General features: G+C 38.5%; 1 protein-coding gene across 1 annotated transcript in view; it reads right to left on the bottom strand.

Annotated features, from left to right (window-relative positions):
• Nucleotides 1–20375, bottom strand: part of PTPRN2 (protein tyrosine phosphatase receptor type N2) — a 592229-nt gene that overhangs the window by 71858 nt on the left and 499996 nt on the right. The window contains exon 14 of the mRNA XM_054390032.1: nucleotides 5116–5310. Coding sequence (XP_054246007.1) covers nucleotides 5116–5310 — 195 coding nt within the window. The remainder of the gene's footprint in view (nucleotides 1–5115; nucleotides 5311–20375) is intronic.

Here is a 20375-nt window from a genome sequence, read left to right as displayed (position 1 = left end):
CACAGTGCTATTGGTCCTCACATGCTGGAGTTTCTCTATTTATTTGCTTTAAGACTAAAACCAAGAGGTTTCAGAAAAATGTGGTTTAGGATTTAACAAATAATTTTTCTTGTTGGAATATGTCCTCTATCACACAATTCCTCACTCTTCCACATTGAAGAAAACCTATAGTAGCTACCCCTTAGAGTGCATTTCAAACATAGTTTATTTTTAAAAATAAGGAGTGAGGCAAAATTGCTTAGAAACCATAAAAACATCATGCAAAGGATACAAGACATCAGGCCATCCACCAGGTTCAACATTGCAAACTATTCCCTGCATATTACCCTTCTCTATCCCACAGCAATCATGCCAACATTAAAACTTAAATCAATGCAAAATCAGCATCTTGGATTTAACAGATTTCCCAGCAGCAGGTCTCCATCCTGTGTCCCCCAGTTTAAGCTGTGTCACCTGTGTTCAGGTTGTGTCCCAAAACTTCCTTTTGACACAAAATTATCATGTGATGCCATCTTTCACTTCTTTAAGGGGAAAGTCCTTTTGGTTTTGCAGGCATATTGCCAAAGACAAAAGGATCAAGTGGACTTACATGTGCCAGATGCAAGGCCTTCAATTTCAGTCTCTAGTTCATTTGTTTCCAAAGTCTTGCTCAGCCCAGTTATAAACCTTTCTTCTCCTTCTGAAAAGTACAGTACTTGCAAACTATCACAGACTGTTATTATTTCCAATGCATATAGCAGTTTCATACCCTCAGGGAGAAGACTTCTCAGACTTCCAGCATAAACTGAAATAGTACCGAAGAGAACCTTTTGTAAATTCACAGTTTCTGATATTCTAATTTATATATAATGCTCCAAATTTTATACATCTGTCTTTATAAGGTAAAAAAAAAAAAAAACAAACAAACACAGAAAAGAATTTCTCCTTCTACACATTCCCTCTCTATGGTATTCAGATAACAACCCCAAAATGTTACCATCAAAACCATACACTCCCTCCCTGCAGTACTGCTATTCATTTAAAAACTCATAAAAGATTATTTTAACCAAACAAGCGTGGCAATATACAAAGCAGATGTGGAATCCAATCTACCTAACTTATGTGCTGCACTTGTCCTTCAGCACAAACAAAAGAGATGCCTTCATCTGAGCTGCAGATGTCAATGGGATGGTGCAGGCACAACAGGAGGCCTCCCAAGAGAAATCCACTCTTTGCTGAATTATCTGGAGACCTTCAGAGCCACCCACTCACTTCACCAACTAGAAAGGGAATTTATAGATTCAAGTCAAAATTACTTCATTAAGTGCCAGAAATGTAGGTCTATGTTAGAAGCCCAAGTTAGGGAGACTAAATCACTCCTAGGCACCTTCAAATCCCCTTTGGTTTTCTTGTTGGACTGCAAGAGGAAAAGTTGCACTTTACTAGGACTTCTCTTGGCACTTGAAATGTAGATGCACACATGTGAATAAAGTGGATGAAAATGTAATTCCAAGTTCTTGCTCTTTCCCTTGCTATGACCTTCTGATTTTTTTTCTCCTTGCAAAACCAACAGTGACTGAAATGAGGGCAGTTTGTTGTTGTTCTTGCTGAAACCAGCCAGCCAGCTCCACAAACATGACTGCATAAAACATGCTCTTCTAATTACACTTTCCAAAGTGCTTGAATCTTTCAGAAAGACAGAATCAAAAAGTGCCATATGGGCCATCCTCCTGCTATAAATGTGAGGAAAGAGAATGTGAAAAGGGAAGGAAAAAAAAAAAAAGCACTGAATGTTGTTATTGCTGTCCTTCTGGGCCTCCTGAGTCCTCCCTGCTTCCTCCTGCCAACAGCACAAACCACCTCATGCTCCTGTCAGCAGCGCAGAGACATTGCTTTTGCTGCATAGGAAAGTGGCAGAAACGTCAGATTTTTCCCTTTGAAAGACTGGTTTCAGATTAAGTGAGGAAACTGCCCCACAGCCACATGTGTTTTTCCAGACCTTGAGTCCTATAAACGATGGGCTAATGACAAGTAGCAACTCCTCCAGCGGAACAGTACCTGTGGCCAACCACAAGCTCCAATAATCCCAAAGCTGAGGTGGGTTGGACATCACTTCAGGTATGACCTGCCAGCATTTTCCAGCAAATTAAACAGGTTTAACCAGAAATATTTCTGACCAACACTACCTCTGAGCAAGATTACATGGAGTCCTTCACCAGTTGTAGACCCATTTCATCTAAGCTGCTTTCATTAAAGATGTATTCTGTTTATAAATCAAAATAAAATATTTCCTGCTGCCACTTTATATAGTAACCCATTGTTTTATTTTCTTAGGGGGAGGTCCTGGCATGTGACTGAAGAGCCCTAGCTCAGGTAACTTATACTTTGCCACACAGGGTAGAGCTTAAAAATACATCTACAGAGCTGCAAGTACATTCACCCTGAAAAGCATATGGCATTTCCCATTCTTATTGGGCCCCTTGCTAATATCTCTCACTCATTTTTTAGGCACTGAGACATTTATTACGAAAAATATCTACAAAATTAAAAATATTGTGGCAGCAGGAAATAGAGGGAACTGGAAAACTTCTTTTATTGAATGCTATAAAAGTTGCAAAGCAGCCCCTTGCTCTCTTCCACTTGTAGCTGCAGGGCATGGGGAGGAAAAGCTCATGTCTGGTGAGCCTTTTCTATTGCTGAAGTCCCACAAGCCACTGCATCTCCAGAGGGAGAGAAATTCAGGCAAATAAGGTATTACACATATATGCATTTACTTTTGAGCAAACATAAATTAGGACAGCTCTCTGGTTTCAGTGTGACCCTCGGTGACACAAAACATGAGCATTTCTGATCAAGTCCTATCATCTGCTTCAGTGCTGCAGCTCAGTGATACTGATCTTTCCATGTAAACCCAACCTAGCTTCACCTCCAGCATATCTTGAATTTATAGTTTAACTACTTCCCTTAAGTAAACATCCCACTGTCTGCCTGACCTGATATCCAGGCTAAACACATCCTTTTGATTCTAACCCATATTTTCTTCCTAATTGTATCACTGGCGTCCATTAAGAATGATTTTTCCCCATCCTGTATTTCAAAGCACATAGGCAGACTCCCCTGAATCACTGATTTTTGTTTGTTCAGTTTAGACTAAACAAATTAACTATTTTTACTCTCTCTGTGTGGTTTGTACTCTCAAGACGCTGCAGCATTTCTTTTACCCTTCTTTGAAGGCTCACCATCTAAGATATAACATATGCAGCTAGATAACTACCATATGTACGAGTTCATCCAGGGTTAAACAGGATTGACTGAATTATGGACACTGAACACCGTAAAAGTCATCTTGACCAATCTATTTTCTAGGTTTATTTATTGCCATACAAGGACAATTCTTTCCTGCAATTTTACAGAAATTCCCAGGGCTAGAATAAGTGGTTCCCATATGCAACTTCCTCTCCTTTAAGCATCATTTTGTGATTTTTTTTTTCCCAATAATATAACTGAGAACAATTTTGCTCAATTTAAAGTAGTTGAAACTGTTTGCAAATATTAAATGCATATTTCCGCCTGCACAGGAAATTTTTCTCTTGTTCCCATAGAAATGTATTGCCTTAGAACCTTATAACAGCAATTTGGACTTATTTTGAGGTCGGGCAATTGGGGATGTTAATTTTTGACTTAACCATTTTAGTTAACCATGAAAGGAAATCGAGTGAATTTTAATTTTAGTGAGGCAAAAGCGAGATAATAAAAACTGTAACAAATGATCTTCTCTCATGGGCACAGTACTGCCGAATTGCACTTGTATACAAGATTTTAATGTAATACTTAATGCCCTCAAAGAGGAGCAATAGGCAGGGACAGAGAAAGAAAAAAAATTACTCAGGATGACATACTCTGATGAAGCATCTGCTTTACAATCCTACCCTGCTTTTGCTCAGTTTTATAGCTGCGCTGATCAAGGCTGAAGGTCACTATCTTGGCTGAGGTCAAATTACCTCTTTGGGTTTTGCCTGCCTTCATTCCTTTCTCCATTATGTGAGGTGGCTTATAAGAACTTGAGAAGTATCTAAGAAGACAGTACTTTCTAATAAAATTCCAAAGAAGAGAGAAAGAAGTTAGACAATTATTACCCAAGAGTATGGTCTAGTGGAGAGTTTTCTGAGACACCCCACTGGTGAATCTTGTCAGCAGTGCATAAATAAATCAACAGGGCAGTTTCCAAAAGCACAGCAACACTACCACCTGGAAAGGGTGCTTACTTTAGATCAACCATACCAATAAATAGCAGAAATCCAATACAGAATGCAAAATAGCACCTGACTCACCATCTTTACTATCATCTAACTTCTACTCAGGCAATTTCAATGCACTCTACAAAGACAGTTTAAAGGAGGAGGAAAATAAGGCACAAAAATTGGGAGATTACAGCTCTCCCAGCAGGACACTTACAGTAAGAAACCAAAACAAGCTGTGACCTGTTCCAACCATTGGAGCCTGACTCTAACATATACACAGACCTTCACTAGTCCATCTTCTGCACTGACACTGGTCATAAGCTGTGTTTGGAAGTAACCCAAGCTTTCCAATGCAGACTCCACCAAGAGAGGGTAATTTCAAACACAGAAGAGACGCAGTGTGGAATAAATTCAGGCAAAGACAACAAAATAAGACAAGGCTCAACATTCCTTTTCCAAGAGTAATGGAAAACAAATTCCTCCATATCACTAATACTCTATTGTCTTCTCAGCACAGATACCTCCACACATGATATATGAGAAAAAGCAGCAAAACAATCAGAAATTTAGTTGTCCAAGATGGGGTAAACATAAATTAAGAGGACAAAAGGACAACAGAGAGCTGATCTTTTCTAAAGCAAGTGCACAAAAAACTTGTATGTCCAAGATAAAAAAATAATTCCCCAGAGAAGAAACAAAAGATACAAAGAAATGGAAATAAAAATCCCTTCAGTTTTAACAATACAAAGCTGAGATTACCAGCAAAGCTCAGGATTATTTTTTCACCTGTGAAAAGACAGTTTTGTGCTCTTTAAAAGATCTCTCTTCCGAAAACTGAGCAGGTACATCAAATTCTGACAAAGTTTCTTCTGCCAGGAAGAGAGAAACACCTTACCAAGATCATGTGACCGGTGGAGATGTCCATGTTGGACTGAACTGGCTCCTCGCTCCAGGAGGACGTGCTGCTGCGGGCCGAGGGGCTGGGGATGGGCCCATCGCTGAACTGTGAGGAAACGCTGTTTATTCGAGAAGCGTGCAGGGGCTCGGGGCGATCAGATGTTTTCACTGCCATGCGCTGACGGCATAGCTCCTAGAGAGAGAAAAAAGGAAGAAACAACCCACAGTTAAGAGTAATTACAGGATGCAGTCTACTAAAGACATATGATTTACAATATGTTTCCAGGGCTGGAGTGCTTTCCCCCTCACTGCAGTGATTTTTGGAGGCTGCCTGTTCTGTTAGGCACATCCACAAAGAAACAGTCAATGAAATTACTATGTGATGACTACCCTAACCTTTCAAAAGCGTAATTATGACTGCACACACATCTCCTTTTAGATAACCAAAAATATTATTTTGGCGCTTGACTTCTCTAACAGATAGCCTTTTTTCCCCCTCATATCACCCTGTGCTCTGCGAAACCACTTTTGAGCTGTGCAACCTCCTGAAGTTAATGGGGTTGCACACGAGTAATTGAGAGTGCTGCTTGGCCCTGGATATGCAAACTCAGCAAGCTCAAGGCAACGGAATTGATGTGCTCTCCAGCATAAATCCTAGTTGATAGATGCCTCATTTCTCTTCATTAAAATAGCAAACTCACAACACTTCCTCCCTGATGTGGGGCAGAGAGGATGAAGAATGACATTAACGAAGAATCAAAGCAGAAATCTGTCACTGTATTGTTTAAGCAGCTTTGGCGAAGAAAGAAAATTCAAGCTATCACACATGCTAATGCAAGCCATGTTAAAACACCAAAATAGATCACACTGGGAATATGCATTTACAGTTGCTCCCATGTGCAGAATTCACTCTAAAATACAGAACTCTGGTTAGGTAACAGAAAATCCTGCTGGTTAAAACCGACTCCTTACAGTACAAAATTCTGACTCCAATGGGATAAACAGACCCACAGTCACACTGCCATTGTTATAATGCTTTTAGAATCGGTTGTGTGTGTGTATATGTAACAGTATAATAAAACTATAATTTTTTAACATATGTCTATTGACCACAAGAGATACTTGGCTGCCTGTGGTGCACAGCAAGACTGGCTAGTCCACAGTATCTGGCCATATTGCACGCGCGCTGTGGCTACACATTTGTCTCAGATTACTCATTCTGCACAGACAAATACTAAGAGCACAGTCTTCAGCCTCAGGCTAACAAAATAATACAGTCTGAAGAATTCACACTATTGATATGCCATAGCTTCTGTTTTCTTATTCATTGATAATATAGTTGCAGCCCAAATGCCATCAGTAGAATGATCTGAAAATCCCCATGTGTCAAATGCAATAAATCCTTCTTTTCAAACAAGGGTTAGAAATATATTAAGATGATGGTGTTGGGTTTGTTTTTTTCTTTTTTTTCTTTCTTTAGCCTTGTAAACTTTAGGACAGCATTCAATTAAGCCCTCTGAAACCACCATATTGAGTCTTGTCTTGCCACCACATATCAACAATTAAAGACCCCTCCAAACATTTTCTTCTACCAAAGCTTCTGTTTGACTTGCCATCAGAGATGCTTATGTGGCATTTTACTATTTTATGGTGTGTAATATATCATATACATGAAAATTAAGATACAGTAAGAGAAAAATCCATTATCTTATATAAACAGGAAATATTTTGTTCTCCAGTCAAACACAGTCAACAGAATTTGGGAAGCACAGATTGCTCCTTGCATGTGATGTCAGTTCTTGTAATAACTGTTCAGACTGTCCCAAGTGAAACTGCTATCAAACTCCACCATTGTAATTTGTATATTTATTAATTTCATCCATGCCTTGTAAGAATTTCTCCAATTTTTATTCAATGTAGGGGGGTTTCCACATTTGGCTACAATGTTTTCTGTCACTTGGTACTTTTGCTCCCACTGACTTTAACAGGAAAAATATTAGGAAAAAAAAAATTAAAATACTTTGAAATGGAGTCACATACATTAGTGTTAGATAGGTCAGTTAAACTATCAGTATTAAAACCAAGACATTTTAATATAGGAAAAAATGGTTGTTTTGTTTGTTTTTAATTGTAAGGACCAAAAAAAAAAAAAATCTTCCCTTCTCTTTTTCTCTGAAGAGTAACACATGTCATAGGAAAAGATAGCAAGAGTCCAAAATGGCTATTACTAACCTCAGAATGACCTTGCAGTAAGTGCAATTTCAAATCCCTACTTTTAGCAGATTTTAGGAAAAGTGTATCAGCATGGAAACTTTTTAGACAGAAAAATAAACCTACAGAAGATCAAAATGCTGTTCAAATGGTTGGATATGAGCCATTCTCAGAGAGACTGGTTCATTAGATCAGGCAAAAGTCTAATAAGTAGAAAAATATGTAGTCTATCACATAACTGCTGAAGGGATGTATCTTCTGGATTGCTTGCCATGTGGCATAGATATAAATTTATTATATTCTAATAGACATCCTGCCACTTGACTCACCCCAGCTCTGTGCTAACAATAGCATTTGTACTCAAACAGGATCTTTGTTTTTAAGTTGATCTGTTCCTGCTGCTCATATCCTGCTTCAAGTCAAAATTCTCTGTGTTTTACAAGTGGTTGCCTTGGAAAGGATTATAGACTTCTGCTTACAAAAAAGAACTCGCATCAAGTGAACTCCAAGAATTAGTATACCATTTTTATGCAAATAATAATGACAAAAGAAGTAATATTATAGCCAATTGGTTCTACAGCAGATCAACCTCCATCTAAAATGTAGCATGTTACTAAGAAATGTTGTTCTAAAATTAAGTTTAACATGGTCATGGTCCTCATGAAAGAAGACAAATTTGAGAAACACAGGAGAAAAATAGAAAAATAAGGTAATCTAATCTGAAATAGCAACATATTTATTTCCTGTCATACACAGAACCAAAACAGTTATCCTTAGAACTGCTGTAGCTGTGAAATACCTTAACCAAAGCAACCACATCACTACACATGTCATAAAAAATGTTGAATGTAAACAGGAAGGTCAAATCATAGTTGCAAAACCACCCTGAATTTCCCAATTATTTTTTTAAATTCCCAAGACAATGTGTTTCCCCACCACCTGTAAACAGAAATATTTTTTTTGTTGGAATTTATTTCTAGATTGGCCTAACAGCCCTTGACAGGTCTTCCTTCCTCAACTCCCAGCCAGCCCAGCCCAGCCCAGGCTGAGGAACCTGCCCCATTCCCATGTGCATGTCAGCAGTCTCAGGACACCTACAGCTTCTGCTTCTTCAAAGTCACCTCTCCATTAGCCCAACCATTTCAACTCCTGGTTGGGTTTTCAGTCCAGCCCTGCAAGGATAACACAGCTCACACTACCACGTATAAAACCTTTGATGTGTGGGCCACTTTGGGGAGCCAAATGAGATTTTTTTCATGATATATGGACTAGGAAGGTCCAGCTCAGAGCTGGAAATGCCCAAATGTGGGATCTGAGTTGGCTTCAACCTTGAGATGGTTGGCAGTGTCTCCTTGCTTGCTATGAAAGGCATTGGGAGTAGCAGGAGCTTAGCATGTGGGGTGTTTCACACAAGGAGCTCTCAGGGAAACACCATCTCTGGACACTTAAAGAGGTGGCATCACTTCACAAGCACACAAAATCCAAAGTAGTTAATACCCTCTTTAATATGCTGTAGACTGTTACTTGTAGACTTCTCTGCATGCTCAGGTATGCTTTTCCTCACTCTTCAAAACCTTTACTCTCTTGAGCATTTAGTAAATCAGCCATCTACCAAACCACAATTAGAATTTAAACTTGACTAAAACGTCAAAGCTACAAACTGTGAAAATGACACGAGCTGCATTGCTGAACAGTCTCAGCACATACACCATTAAAAATATTTTCTAAGAATGAATTCAATTCACTGCAGCACTTCTATATTTAGCTGAGTGGCTGAGGCTATTTCTGCTGTACTGCGACTCAGTAATGTCTAGCCGTTGTTTGTGTATCATTCAAGTGCCATTCTTCATTTAAAAACATCATTTACACCTAAAAAAGCAATCATAATGCATACAGTGAAAGATGAAGAAATGATCCTCCTGACCCTTCAGGCTATGATCTAATGGATGGGTTGGACGTAAACATTTATTTAAAAGGTAATTTGAAGTTTATGACATTATTTCCCATCGCATGGGGACTGCTATCATGCTGAAACACTTACCCTGTTTTTTATTTCCCAACATTTATTATCAAACTTATGTGGCAGTCACATGCAGTATATAATGGAAAAGTAATATCATTGTGTGACAAAAACTGCCATAACCAAGATAATATTCTGTAAATAATGTCCACTTAAATGAGTTCAAAGTACAGCACAATGATCATCTGCAGAGGGCTTTTTATTTGAGACGTAATTGATAACCTTAAACAAACCATAAACACTATTCTCAGGGAAGCCCTGGACCTCTTCCAATGAGGTTTTAAAATGTCCCTAATACTTGGTTGTCCTCACCAAGACAGGGAGAAGCACGAAGCAACAATAATTCAATAATTTACTCAAGTACAATAAATGGATTTCCATTTGTGAATGAACCATAGAGCAGTCTAAAGGTAGTTTATTCACATTTAAAGAAGGGCAATAAGACACTCCATGCACTTAAAGGACAACAACTCACAGGGATGGAGAGCCAGTCTCTCAACTTGAAGAGATGAGTAAGAAACTCCTCTTAATCAAGGAGACATCAAATCTGTTCAAGTAAGAACCCCACAGATAACTGTCCAGGCCTGGCTTAGACCTGCTTATGGTCAGAAGTGTCAGGCTACCTATTCTCTATATCCTCAGACAATGATAGCAGCATTTGCTGCCACTTGGCTTCACGATGAATGAAGTCATTTGTGTTACAGAAGGACAAGACAGCAAATTATAATTTGGAGAAATTTCTATCTTCTGTCAAGTTCAACTAATACATTGGTATCTGGGAAATCCATCCAGTCCTCGGAGTTTACTAAAATGTTTCAATTTAGAGAAAAATCTAAGCATATACCCAGGTAAGGACCGAGTATAGGCAAGGAAGAAACTAAAACCAGATACAATTGAGGCTTGAATGGTCATTATTGAATCTTATCCCTTGTTTTATTTGCAAAAATGCAATCTGAAAACCTCAGGATGGTACATTACAGGCAGAAGACCTGACCTGATCATTGTGGTTAAGAGGTGCCACTCACTAAAGATGAGCCTTTCCATCTCTGAGTTGCTGTTTATTAAAATATACCTACTTAATGCAAATACACTATGCAGTATCTTCAGGTACTTCATGTCCAGTACTGATCACAGAATGTGAATTGTTCTCATCTAGCTGGTACCAGGTGCATTATAAAGGAAGCTGTTCAGTCCAAAGTAAATCAAAACAGCTTTGTATTTGAAATACTGCTCTTCTTCCCCAGTCACATGAACCTCAGACTGGCTTAAAAGGAGCCTGGAATCTGAGGGAAATTCCAGCTTTCCAGTTTATTTATGAAAAAGAAATATAATTTCATTACTAGTTATTAATGAAAATAATCTGTTTGCATAATGGACCCCCAAACTTACACAATTCCAGAAATGAAGCCCAGAAAATAGGGCCTAACATTTCCATGTTCTTAAGATGCTTTTGCTTAACAAATTCAAATGCAAATCACTTGAGGTAGTCCAGAAACTAATGTGACACAATTATTTTTAAAATTAACAAAATATAATAGAGAAAAAACCCTTCCATGGCATAATTATTAAGAAAATGCAGAGACATTAGACAAAGAAATTACTGTTTATTGGAAGTGATAGCTGAGTGTACAGCAAACCTTTTCAGCCTGACCTGTCTAATACTCTATCAGAAACAAATCTGCTTAAGCAGGCATGATCACAATAGCACTGTGTTCATTTCACTTGTGAAACAAAATGGTTTCATAGAAATTTTAAATTAAAAAAAAACAACAATTGAGTCTAAATATCCAAGGCTATACTTTATAACAAAATACATAATGAGAACTAAGAATAGACGTAGCCTTTTATATGCTAAGTATGGAAGAGTAAGATCTTTTAACATGCTTTTCTTCTCAGCTTTAATACATCTAATTAAATAGTAACCTCGCTTTCCTTTAAGGAGGTATTATTCACAAGATAAGCTGAGGTCTGCATGTACAGACCTATGGATGCAGTCATAACAGTGACATTTAAAAAAAATGAAAAAATAAGGTAAGCTCATTTTTTTTTAAACAAATGAATCTAGGACTACAAACATCATTATTCTCTAACTAAATTTGCTTAGTGTTACTACAGGGTGAAGCTAAAGTCATTTGGCTGCCTTTGTTTTGCTTCTGCATACTTAATATGCTTGCAGGTGTTATATATTTTAACTTATTTACCCTGTTCATAGCTTTGAGGAAAATTACAGTTTTATTACCATTTATTTTTGAGTTAATGCAGCATACTTTGAAGCTTTAGTTTCATTTTAACATACTTTTTGTCTAGGAGTAAAAGAGCTGTTTACCTATGTGGAATATTTGTAGATATATTTTCTGTCCTTGACAGAAAGGCAACTACTGATATCAGTGTGCCTTCAGAAAAGGAACAAAGGGATATATTGCAAAAGAGAGTGGTATTTTGAGAGAGACAGCATCAAACATATCATCACATAGCTATACTATGTACAATTCATATTTATCTAGACTCCTATGTGATTGATCTTGGGAGAAAAGGAAAAAAAAAAGAAAATAAAAGAAAAAAAGAAGAAAGTACAATGTATTTATTTGACTGTCAATCCAGCCTTAGTCTGTCTAGATCAATTTACTATCTGCCCTCTCATACTGCATATCTGGATAGAACTCTGAGTCTCAGTGTAGGGGTTTTACTTATTTTAGTTTTTAAATGACTAAAAGGCAGAGCTGTTGTTTCTCTTTGAGAGCATGACAGTCAAACACAGGCTTGAGTCTCATTTTCCCCCCACAAAATCCAAATTTTGAGTAAGGGCTGTGAAATTTCAGTTTTTAAAATTTCATTTATTTTAGCATTGTGATTGTTTCCTAGTGGTGACTCATTCATTATGACTCCCCTTTCTCCACATACACAAAGAAATTAAAGGCTATGCAGGAAAGGAAAGGCAAAGAAAACAAGGCTATCTTTATATGGAAAATGGCTTTTCCTTTATTTGCATTTATTTGTTTTATTCCATCCCTTTAAATTTAAGTATTTAAGGATATCCTTAAGTATTTAAAGATAGTCTTATCCTACCAAATCAAACAAAGAAAAAGCCATCACATCTCTAGAAGTCCAGTAGATATGAATATTTCTGGCTTGCACAGAACCAAAGGTACTGACAATGCAACACAGCCTAAGGAAGTATTTTTACTTTAATTCTTTCATTAACCTCTCAGCAATGAGGTAAACATACAAATAGCCCAGAAGCTCCTGAAGGAGGGAGAGATCTTTCACCTGGCTCACACTGCCAAGAAAGACACGACAGCAAAGGTCTAATGATATTTCCCTGGAATAATGCAGTGTGTTTTCCCTGCTATCCATGCTGGCATCTTGGAGGATAATACTAGAGGTGAGTGAAATTTGAAGATCATGTTTAAGCTACTTTACTTTGGATTTATTTCCTACATAAAAATACAGAGGACCACTCTAACTGGGACTGTGTAAGAACAAAAGTTACGTCCTTGATTTTTAAGAGGGAGGAGTTCACTGAAACAGATACCTGTCTTAACATGACTGTGGTACACTGGGCTTCACAAATAGAAGATATATAAAGAAGTTCCTGGTTTCTTTAAGCTGATTTGACCTGGTATTTTCCCTGCATAATGACTTCATGATGACATCATGGTGGTTTCTCTCAGACTACCTGGGTGGTAAATCTAGAGGCAGCAGGATATGAGATTGACCTACCTGCCACACCAAAAAAAAAAAATAAAATTTGGGGTGTTTTCAACAATGCTGGTTTCTAAACTCTATTTCCCAGCTCTGGTTGTATGTCACATTTTACAAGTACACTGTAAGGATGAAACTGGAAGAGGAATAATTTCTTAAGGAGTAACTAAACTAAGAAATATAATATGCAAACCAACCTTTTCCATATTTTGCCCATTTTAACTAACTAAAATACATGAGCATGTACATGAGGGAACAGCTACTTCTAAAAATGAATTTACACAGTAACTTGTCACTAGCATGGCAAAGCCATACAGCACAGTATGGGCTACAAATAAACCACAGTAATGACTGAATTAAGCTGAAAGGCCATGCAGAACCATGTGCAAATTGATCATGTATTTTGACTTCGTCTAACCCACCCAAAGCCTGACCATCTTCCAGCAGATGCCAGCACTCTAAAAGATAACTGCCACAAATGTTTCCTTTTGCACTCCCAGCGTTTATAGTTGCCTGGGGCCCACAGCAGGCAAAAAATGCAGTCCCAAGGCAGCTGTAGTTTCTCAGGAAAGCTACACATTAAGGCTGCATAGTCCACTATTTTATTGCCTTTCAGGACTAAAATTGGGAGATCTTTTCTGCTAGAAATAAGAATTCTCAGCTGCAGCAGGATGCAGCATGGAAAGAAATAAACATATAGCCACAAGTTTATGCCTAAAAACGTTATTTTTTCCATTACAAAGATTACTATCGCTCTTGCTAAGCCTATGTCACTGCATTCATGGTACTGGAGGTACTAAAAACATCAGAGAAATACAAAAAGAAGTCCTAAAAACTTCAAATACTCTTTTTATCATTGAAGATGGCTATACACATAAGGAGTGATGCTGGGTAAGGAAGTATTTATTAAGGATGGCCATCAGCAACAATCTTTTTCCCCCCTAACATCATCTATCATGACAGCTGAAATTGCCAGTCATTACCCTCTCCTGTTTGGAAAACTGAAGTCATTGCTTTCCACCCATTCCCCACTGAAAATAAAAATAAAATCACTCTTTCAATTCTGCTATGAAGAGCAAATGCAAATTTTCTGAACAAGGAAACTGCATTTTAAAAATTGATCTAAAAAGCATGAAGTTGCTAGTAAGTGAGAGCAGGTTATTATGAGCCAAACCAGAGAAATTTCACTAAACTATGGTCAAAAACAGTACGTATGAGTTTCGTCATGTGCCTGAGAACAGACATTCTTTCTATCACACACCACAAAAGTCTTCAAGGGTTAAAAACGTCAGTCAGTATTTCCCCACATTCACTTCATCAGTGTTGCAGAAGATACTAGAAAAACTAAGAGGGGTTTTATACTCTCTAGTACTGATGGTCAGAGATACAGGGAGACTTCATACTCTGGAGAAAACAGCCTCAGCAAAACCACACCTTTCTCTTGAGCTCTCCCCTGCCTCTCTGTACAGCTTCACCCTGAGCTGGCAGAGAGCTGCAGACACACACACATACACCCACCCCTCCTATCCCTAACCTGTCCTAAGGCACCCCTCCAAATAAATACCCCGAAGCAGCAGCAAGGAGTTAACGTGTGTGTTTGCTTTCAAAGAGAAGAACTTCCTTGGCCATTACTGTAGGCACATTCCTAAAATGGTCACATGCTAATTTTGGATTATTTTAAGGTGTTGGGCATGAAGTTATAGATCTCTTCTAACATTATTAGCTATTTCATTACCTAGAATACTTTTTCTCACATGCTTCTTTGTTACAGAATCACAGAATGTGATTCAGAGATTTATGAGATGCACATTTGTGCAACAGCAACATTCTGCAGGTAAGAGTGTTGCATGTTGCAATTCTATCACACAGGTATCTTTGTTAGTCTTTTACATATTTGATGTAACTGAACATATTTCATTGGTACTAGGCAGAAGACAAAATAAGGATTTCACTCTTTCTTCGGTCCCTCATTTTATGTACTTTTTTCTTCACTACACTGCCAGTTGTTACTGTTTCAAAAGATATAATCTGCCTTTTCAATCTTCATACAAGGTTTCCATATCCTTAATCATTCTTGTCACCTTTTCCTCACTCCATTTCTGCAGCATTGCTTTGGCAATGGAGTGACCAGAACTCAGAAGCCTCAAGCACTGATTTATACTTAATTAACTTCTACAGCACTCAAACAAGAAAAACGAAATTATTAGTCAACAACGTCTGGAGAGTCATTGGGTCAACCCAGACCTTCAAAAAGAAGCTGAAATTTGGAACAGCTTGCTAGGCAACCTTCCTGTATGTTTTAACTTCACACCAAAGCACTTTCCAGTGAGGTTAATTAAGAATTTCAACTCTTTGTTTCACTCTTGTGAGTGACAGTATATGGAATTTACATGCTCACATTCCCATTTTACTACACATATTACTTACCCCAAGTAGAGAGGGAGATGCTGTATGACATAATTTCACTATGTAACATGAATTTACATGTGTAGATTGTCCTTCATCCCAAAACAAATAAATTAATCTCCATCACACTTCTCCTATCTTACGTGGATAGCCAGCCGCTGGCACCTTCCACTGCAATCTGCTGCAGCAAAATCTCTTCCAGCAAATCACAGTTTCATTCTACATGTGGCATTTTTATTTCCCAGGAAGCCAGGATAAACTCCAGTTGAGAAGTTGGAAAAAGGTAACATCCAAGTTTCTTTTCTCCACACCACCAGAAAAGCAGCAGCATACTGAATTTTTCCTTTTGATCTTTTACTAATAGCAAGAAAGATCAATATTCCTCTGACATGAATATTCTCCTCAATACATTTTTGAAGACTGAGGGATGTTCAGACCAGCAGTACCAGAAAATATGTAGGGTTAACATTTCTGGCTCTATCGCAGCTCACTTCAAACCACATACCTCTGCTGTTGTCAGATAGCACTACCTAGAAAATGCCTTCCCACCTGCATGAAATGTATGTATCTCTAAATTAGGTAATGATTTTAATCAGCAAAGGTAAGCATGGAAACCCAATACCAAAAGTAAGTTTTATCATGATAATGATGTGCAGTTCCATCTTTGGAAGGCACTCCTGAGATCTTTGAGATGCTGCCAGAACATATTTGTGTAAAGCAGCAGCAGAAGAATAAAGCAAGAATCATCAAGAAGCATGCATCTGTTAGCTAGGCAAGGAAGAAAACAAACAAAACCCCCAACCACCTGCACCAAAAATAAAGTGGATTTTATCAGTCTGAAGCATTAAAAATTTAACAAACTATTTCCCTGATCAAAATCTATGCTTGTTCAGAATGCAGTCATCCCATGCAAATATCAATAATACATCATTCATTCATCTTTGTCAAAAAGGCTAGAAAATGGCCAGCAAAGCTTAGAGAAAATGTCATTTCTGCTTTGGATAAGCCATCTATGCTAAATTTTATTTTCTCCATTTCAAAAGCTATTCTCTACCATCCCCAAGAACCAAATCAATTTTGGTTCTTTAAAGGACAACTTCTAGGAGTGTCCTTTTACAATCTCCCTTCTCCAGTATTGGTTTAGTTATTTATTAAGAAAACAAGTGACCAGAACTGTATCTGCATGCTATGAGCTGAGAACCTGAACTGGAATCCAAAGAGCTGCAGGAACACCCCAGATGGCTTACACTGCAGAGACATACACTGGTGCTATGAGAGCTTAGAACCTGTAACAGCAAAAATCACAGCAAAAAGAGGTCAGGTGAGCTATCTCAGTCCTCCACCATGCCATGCTCCTTGTGTATTAAATCACTCAAAACTTCTTTTACAGTTCTTAAACCCACTAGAAAGCGTTCAGATCTCTGTTATTGAGGGACTTCTTAGGGTGTTGGGTAGTGATAGGACTAGGGGGAATGGATCCAAGCTAGAGGAGGGAGATTTGGATTAGACATTAGAAAGAAGTTTGTCATCATAAGGGTGGTGAAACACTGGAACAGGTTGCCCAGATGGTGGAAGCCCTATCCCGGAATGTTTTTAAGGCCAGGCTGGATGTGGCTCTGTGCAACCTGATCTAGTGGAAGATGTCCCTGCCCATAGCAGGGGGGTTGGAACTAGATGATCCTTGAGGTCCCTCCCAACCCTGACAATTCTGTGATTCTGTGTAAATACATGAAAAGGAAAACATCTTGGATAGGAAGTCATTATCCCTGGATCTGTAGCTTCGTCCCTGTTGAGAGGAATGAAATGAGACCTCTTATCCAGTCAACAAAAATCACATCCTCAATGTCCAACTCTTTGTACCCCTGCACCCAGGCCATCCACAGGTCCCCCTATCCTCATGTGTCATGCATGCTCCTGAGGCTGTTTAAGACAGACTTCTCAATTGTGCCTTTGGGAAGACTGGAGCAGCATGACCCCAGGAAATCTGCAGTCTGCTCTACCCAAACTTCTTCTCTTGTAGTATACAGAGATCTCATTGTCATTAGGCAGGACAGACCTGGTCTGCCAGCACGCTGACAAGCACAGCATGTCTTCCCTCCCTGCATGGAGAAGGAGAAAGGAAGCAACACTGCTTCCCCTACTTCTTTTCCCTTTCACTGGCTACCACATGAGACTGGTGTGCAGGATGAACAGATGTACCCAGAAGAAAACAGTAGAAAGAATCCTTCTTATATACCTTACAGACTTCAGAGAATAAATTGCAACCTGTTCCTGCTCATAGCCAAGGTGGTCCTACAAGGACTGACAAACATCATCCACAACAGTTCTTTATGTACACACAATTAACTTCTACTGTCTTCCAGGGAATGTGACCCTGGTACAAGACTTGTTCTGCAAACAAAAAAAAAACTTCCCAGTTAAAATATCTTGAAAAAATATTTTTTTTCTTCTAGTGCATCACTCCGAAGGAATATGAAAGGCTCAGCAAGCCAGACCAGAGTGTTAGCTGCTGAGTGTTCAGAGAATACACAATAGAAGAATGTGTCAAATCTGAAACACGATAACAGAGCTGCTCCAAAAGAAAAAGGGAAATCCTAAAACTGAAAAAAAGAGAGCAGAACTGTGTAGGAAAGACAGGCTTGATTATCCTCTATATCACATCAGAAAAAAAAAAAAAAAAAGCCATTGAAGACAGTGTAGTTATTCCAGAAAGAAATCAGGACACTCAAGATGATGTACTGCCTGGGACTGCAGATCAAATACTCTCCAGCCCATTAGGCAAGGCTGTGGTTATCTTTGGCTTCTTTATAACGTACAGGCACTGGGACATAATCAATTTACCAGAGGGAGACAATCCATTGTACTTCTCCAGAACCAGCCCACGCTCAGCTGGCAAACAGCCCATGGTGCAGCAGGCACAGGTAGAAGGGGCTTTGAGGTAGGAGCAGGATGCTCAGGAGAGGGATGCTCAAGAGCAGGACTGCTCAGGAGCTGCAGCCCAGACCCTGGCAGTTTAGGACAGAGAGTTAGGGCAGAGAAAGAACCAGTAATTCTCACCTCTAAAACCGGGTGGCACAGACAAACGATTTAAAATGTTAGGTGAATGAATATATGTCTTTTTCTTGGCCTCTGATAACTGTGCTGAGCAATTGTTTGGGAGAAAGTTGTGTGGCTTGGCCTGAAATGGTGCCATGGCCATTCAAACTTCTTCCTGGTTTAATTCACCAGGCAAGATGCAGTCTGAAAGTCCAGAGCACCTCCAGCAGATTTTCTAAGAAACAGCTGTTTGAATAAGGACTCTGAATTTCCTGGTAATTAAAAATGAGTCACTAACTCAATTTCCCCTCCTAATAATTTTTATATCATTTTCTTACATTCTAAATACATAGAAGTTATACTGCAAGATGCTTGGAGCAGGTTTGTCCTCCTTCCACAAAACACCAAGCTCAAACATCATACTGTCTAGACAAAGAAATATAAATACAGCTAAGTAAGAGGAGAGGGTTGACATTACCTTCTCTCTACCACTTTGCAGTAATCCTATGCAGAACACCAGCCAACTACTTGCAACTATGACATGGCACCTTCTCATCAAAGCACTCCAGGAGTTGCATGCATACTCATTTTCCTTACATACCCACAGAAAACCTCTCTCCACACCTGCCTGCTCTAATGTAAAGTGTTGCTGCATTGCCACTGCTTTGACAGCCCAGGACCAGGGCTGTGAAGGCAAAACATTGTCTGATAGGAGCAAGACTATTTCTCCAACACTGAGTAATTTACAAAAGATAGTTTCGTAACTAGGAAAAGCTTGGAGGAAAGTCATTCATAAAAAGGCCAATGAGCCTCTCAGAGCCAGTGCAGTTTCCCCCCTATGCATGTGGGAGAAGGGAGCAGAGCAGGGAGGAGGTGATGAGGGAACACTGCTCCTCACAGATGGACACAATAAGCCCAAATACAAAATTGCCCTCTAAAATCTGTGCCATCAGGCTTCAGCACTTAAGATGGGCACTTCTCACTAAGCAGTATTTTGAAGTTGATTTTAATGCCAATGGCATGTTTGCTAGCATATTTATTCATACACACCCCATTCTATCAAACAAGCACCTTTGATAAATTTATGTTGATTTATAAATTCATGCAGTATTTTGAAATGCCATTCTTTACATTACTACCATTTAACTTAATTTTATGGCTATCACAGGAAGCAAGGTTAGGGAATTACATAGTCCACTGCACCACAGGAATTGTGGATTGTTCTGAACACTAATCAAATAAAACACAGATTAAAAGTTAAATCTGTATTTGTACACCTCCTGTTTTGCCTCATTCTGCTTTGGCCAGTCACTGTCTGAAGTGGATGAAGTGTTTAAACATAAGGTAAACTCTCTTCTAATTACCTTAAAACATATCCCACTTCATTTTTGCTCTCCCCTTATTGTTATGCATGACTATTGTGTAGAATATATATTTTGCACAGTATGAAAACTGTCTCACCTTATAGTGGTTTATGCAACAACATTGCATACAAAGTATTTGCAAGTCCCTGAGAATGTATTTTAAGAAATAATTCTAATGAGAAAATTGTTCACATAATACACACTAAGCAGACTTAAATGGACAAGAATAGCTCTTCTAATACATACCTATCTATGCATACCTTCTAAACCCTCTCTGTGTACATTTTATTATGAACAATTACAGTTTGTCTTGTTGCTTTACATAGTCATGCAAGATGATTTTTTTCTCCTATAACAAAGACACAGGAAAAGATTAAAAATGTGTTAAGTTCTTTGCTTCTTCAGAAGAAAACACAAAAATGCCCTTCGTAGCATTCAGCCTTAAGACAAAATTTTCATCTATCCAAAATTTGTACTAAAGGTATTCCTTACTGAAATGTTTACTAAATACTCATGTAC

The sequence above is a fragment of the Indicator indicator genome, chromosome 20, assembly GCF_027791375.1.
Source record: "Indicator indicator isolate 239-I01 chromosome 20, UM_Iind_1.1, whole genome shotgun sequence".
NCBI lineage: Eukaryota > Metazoa > Chordata > Aves > Piciformes > Indicatoridae > Indicator > Indicator indicator.
The sequence above is the reverse complement of the archived record's forward strand: the minus strand, read 5'-3'. Positions and strand labels throughout refer to the sequence as shown.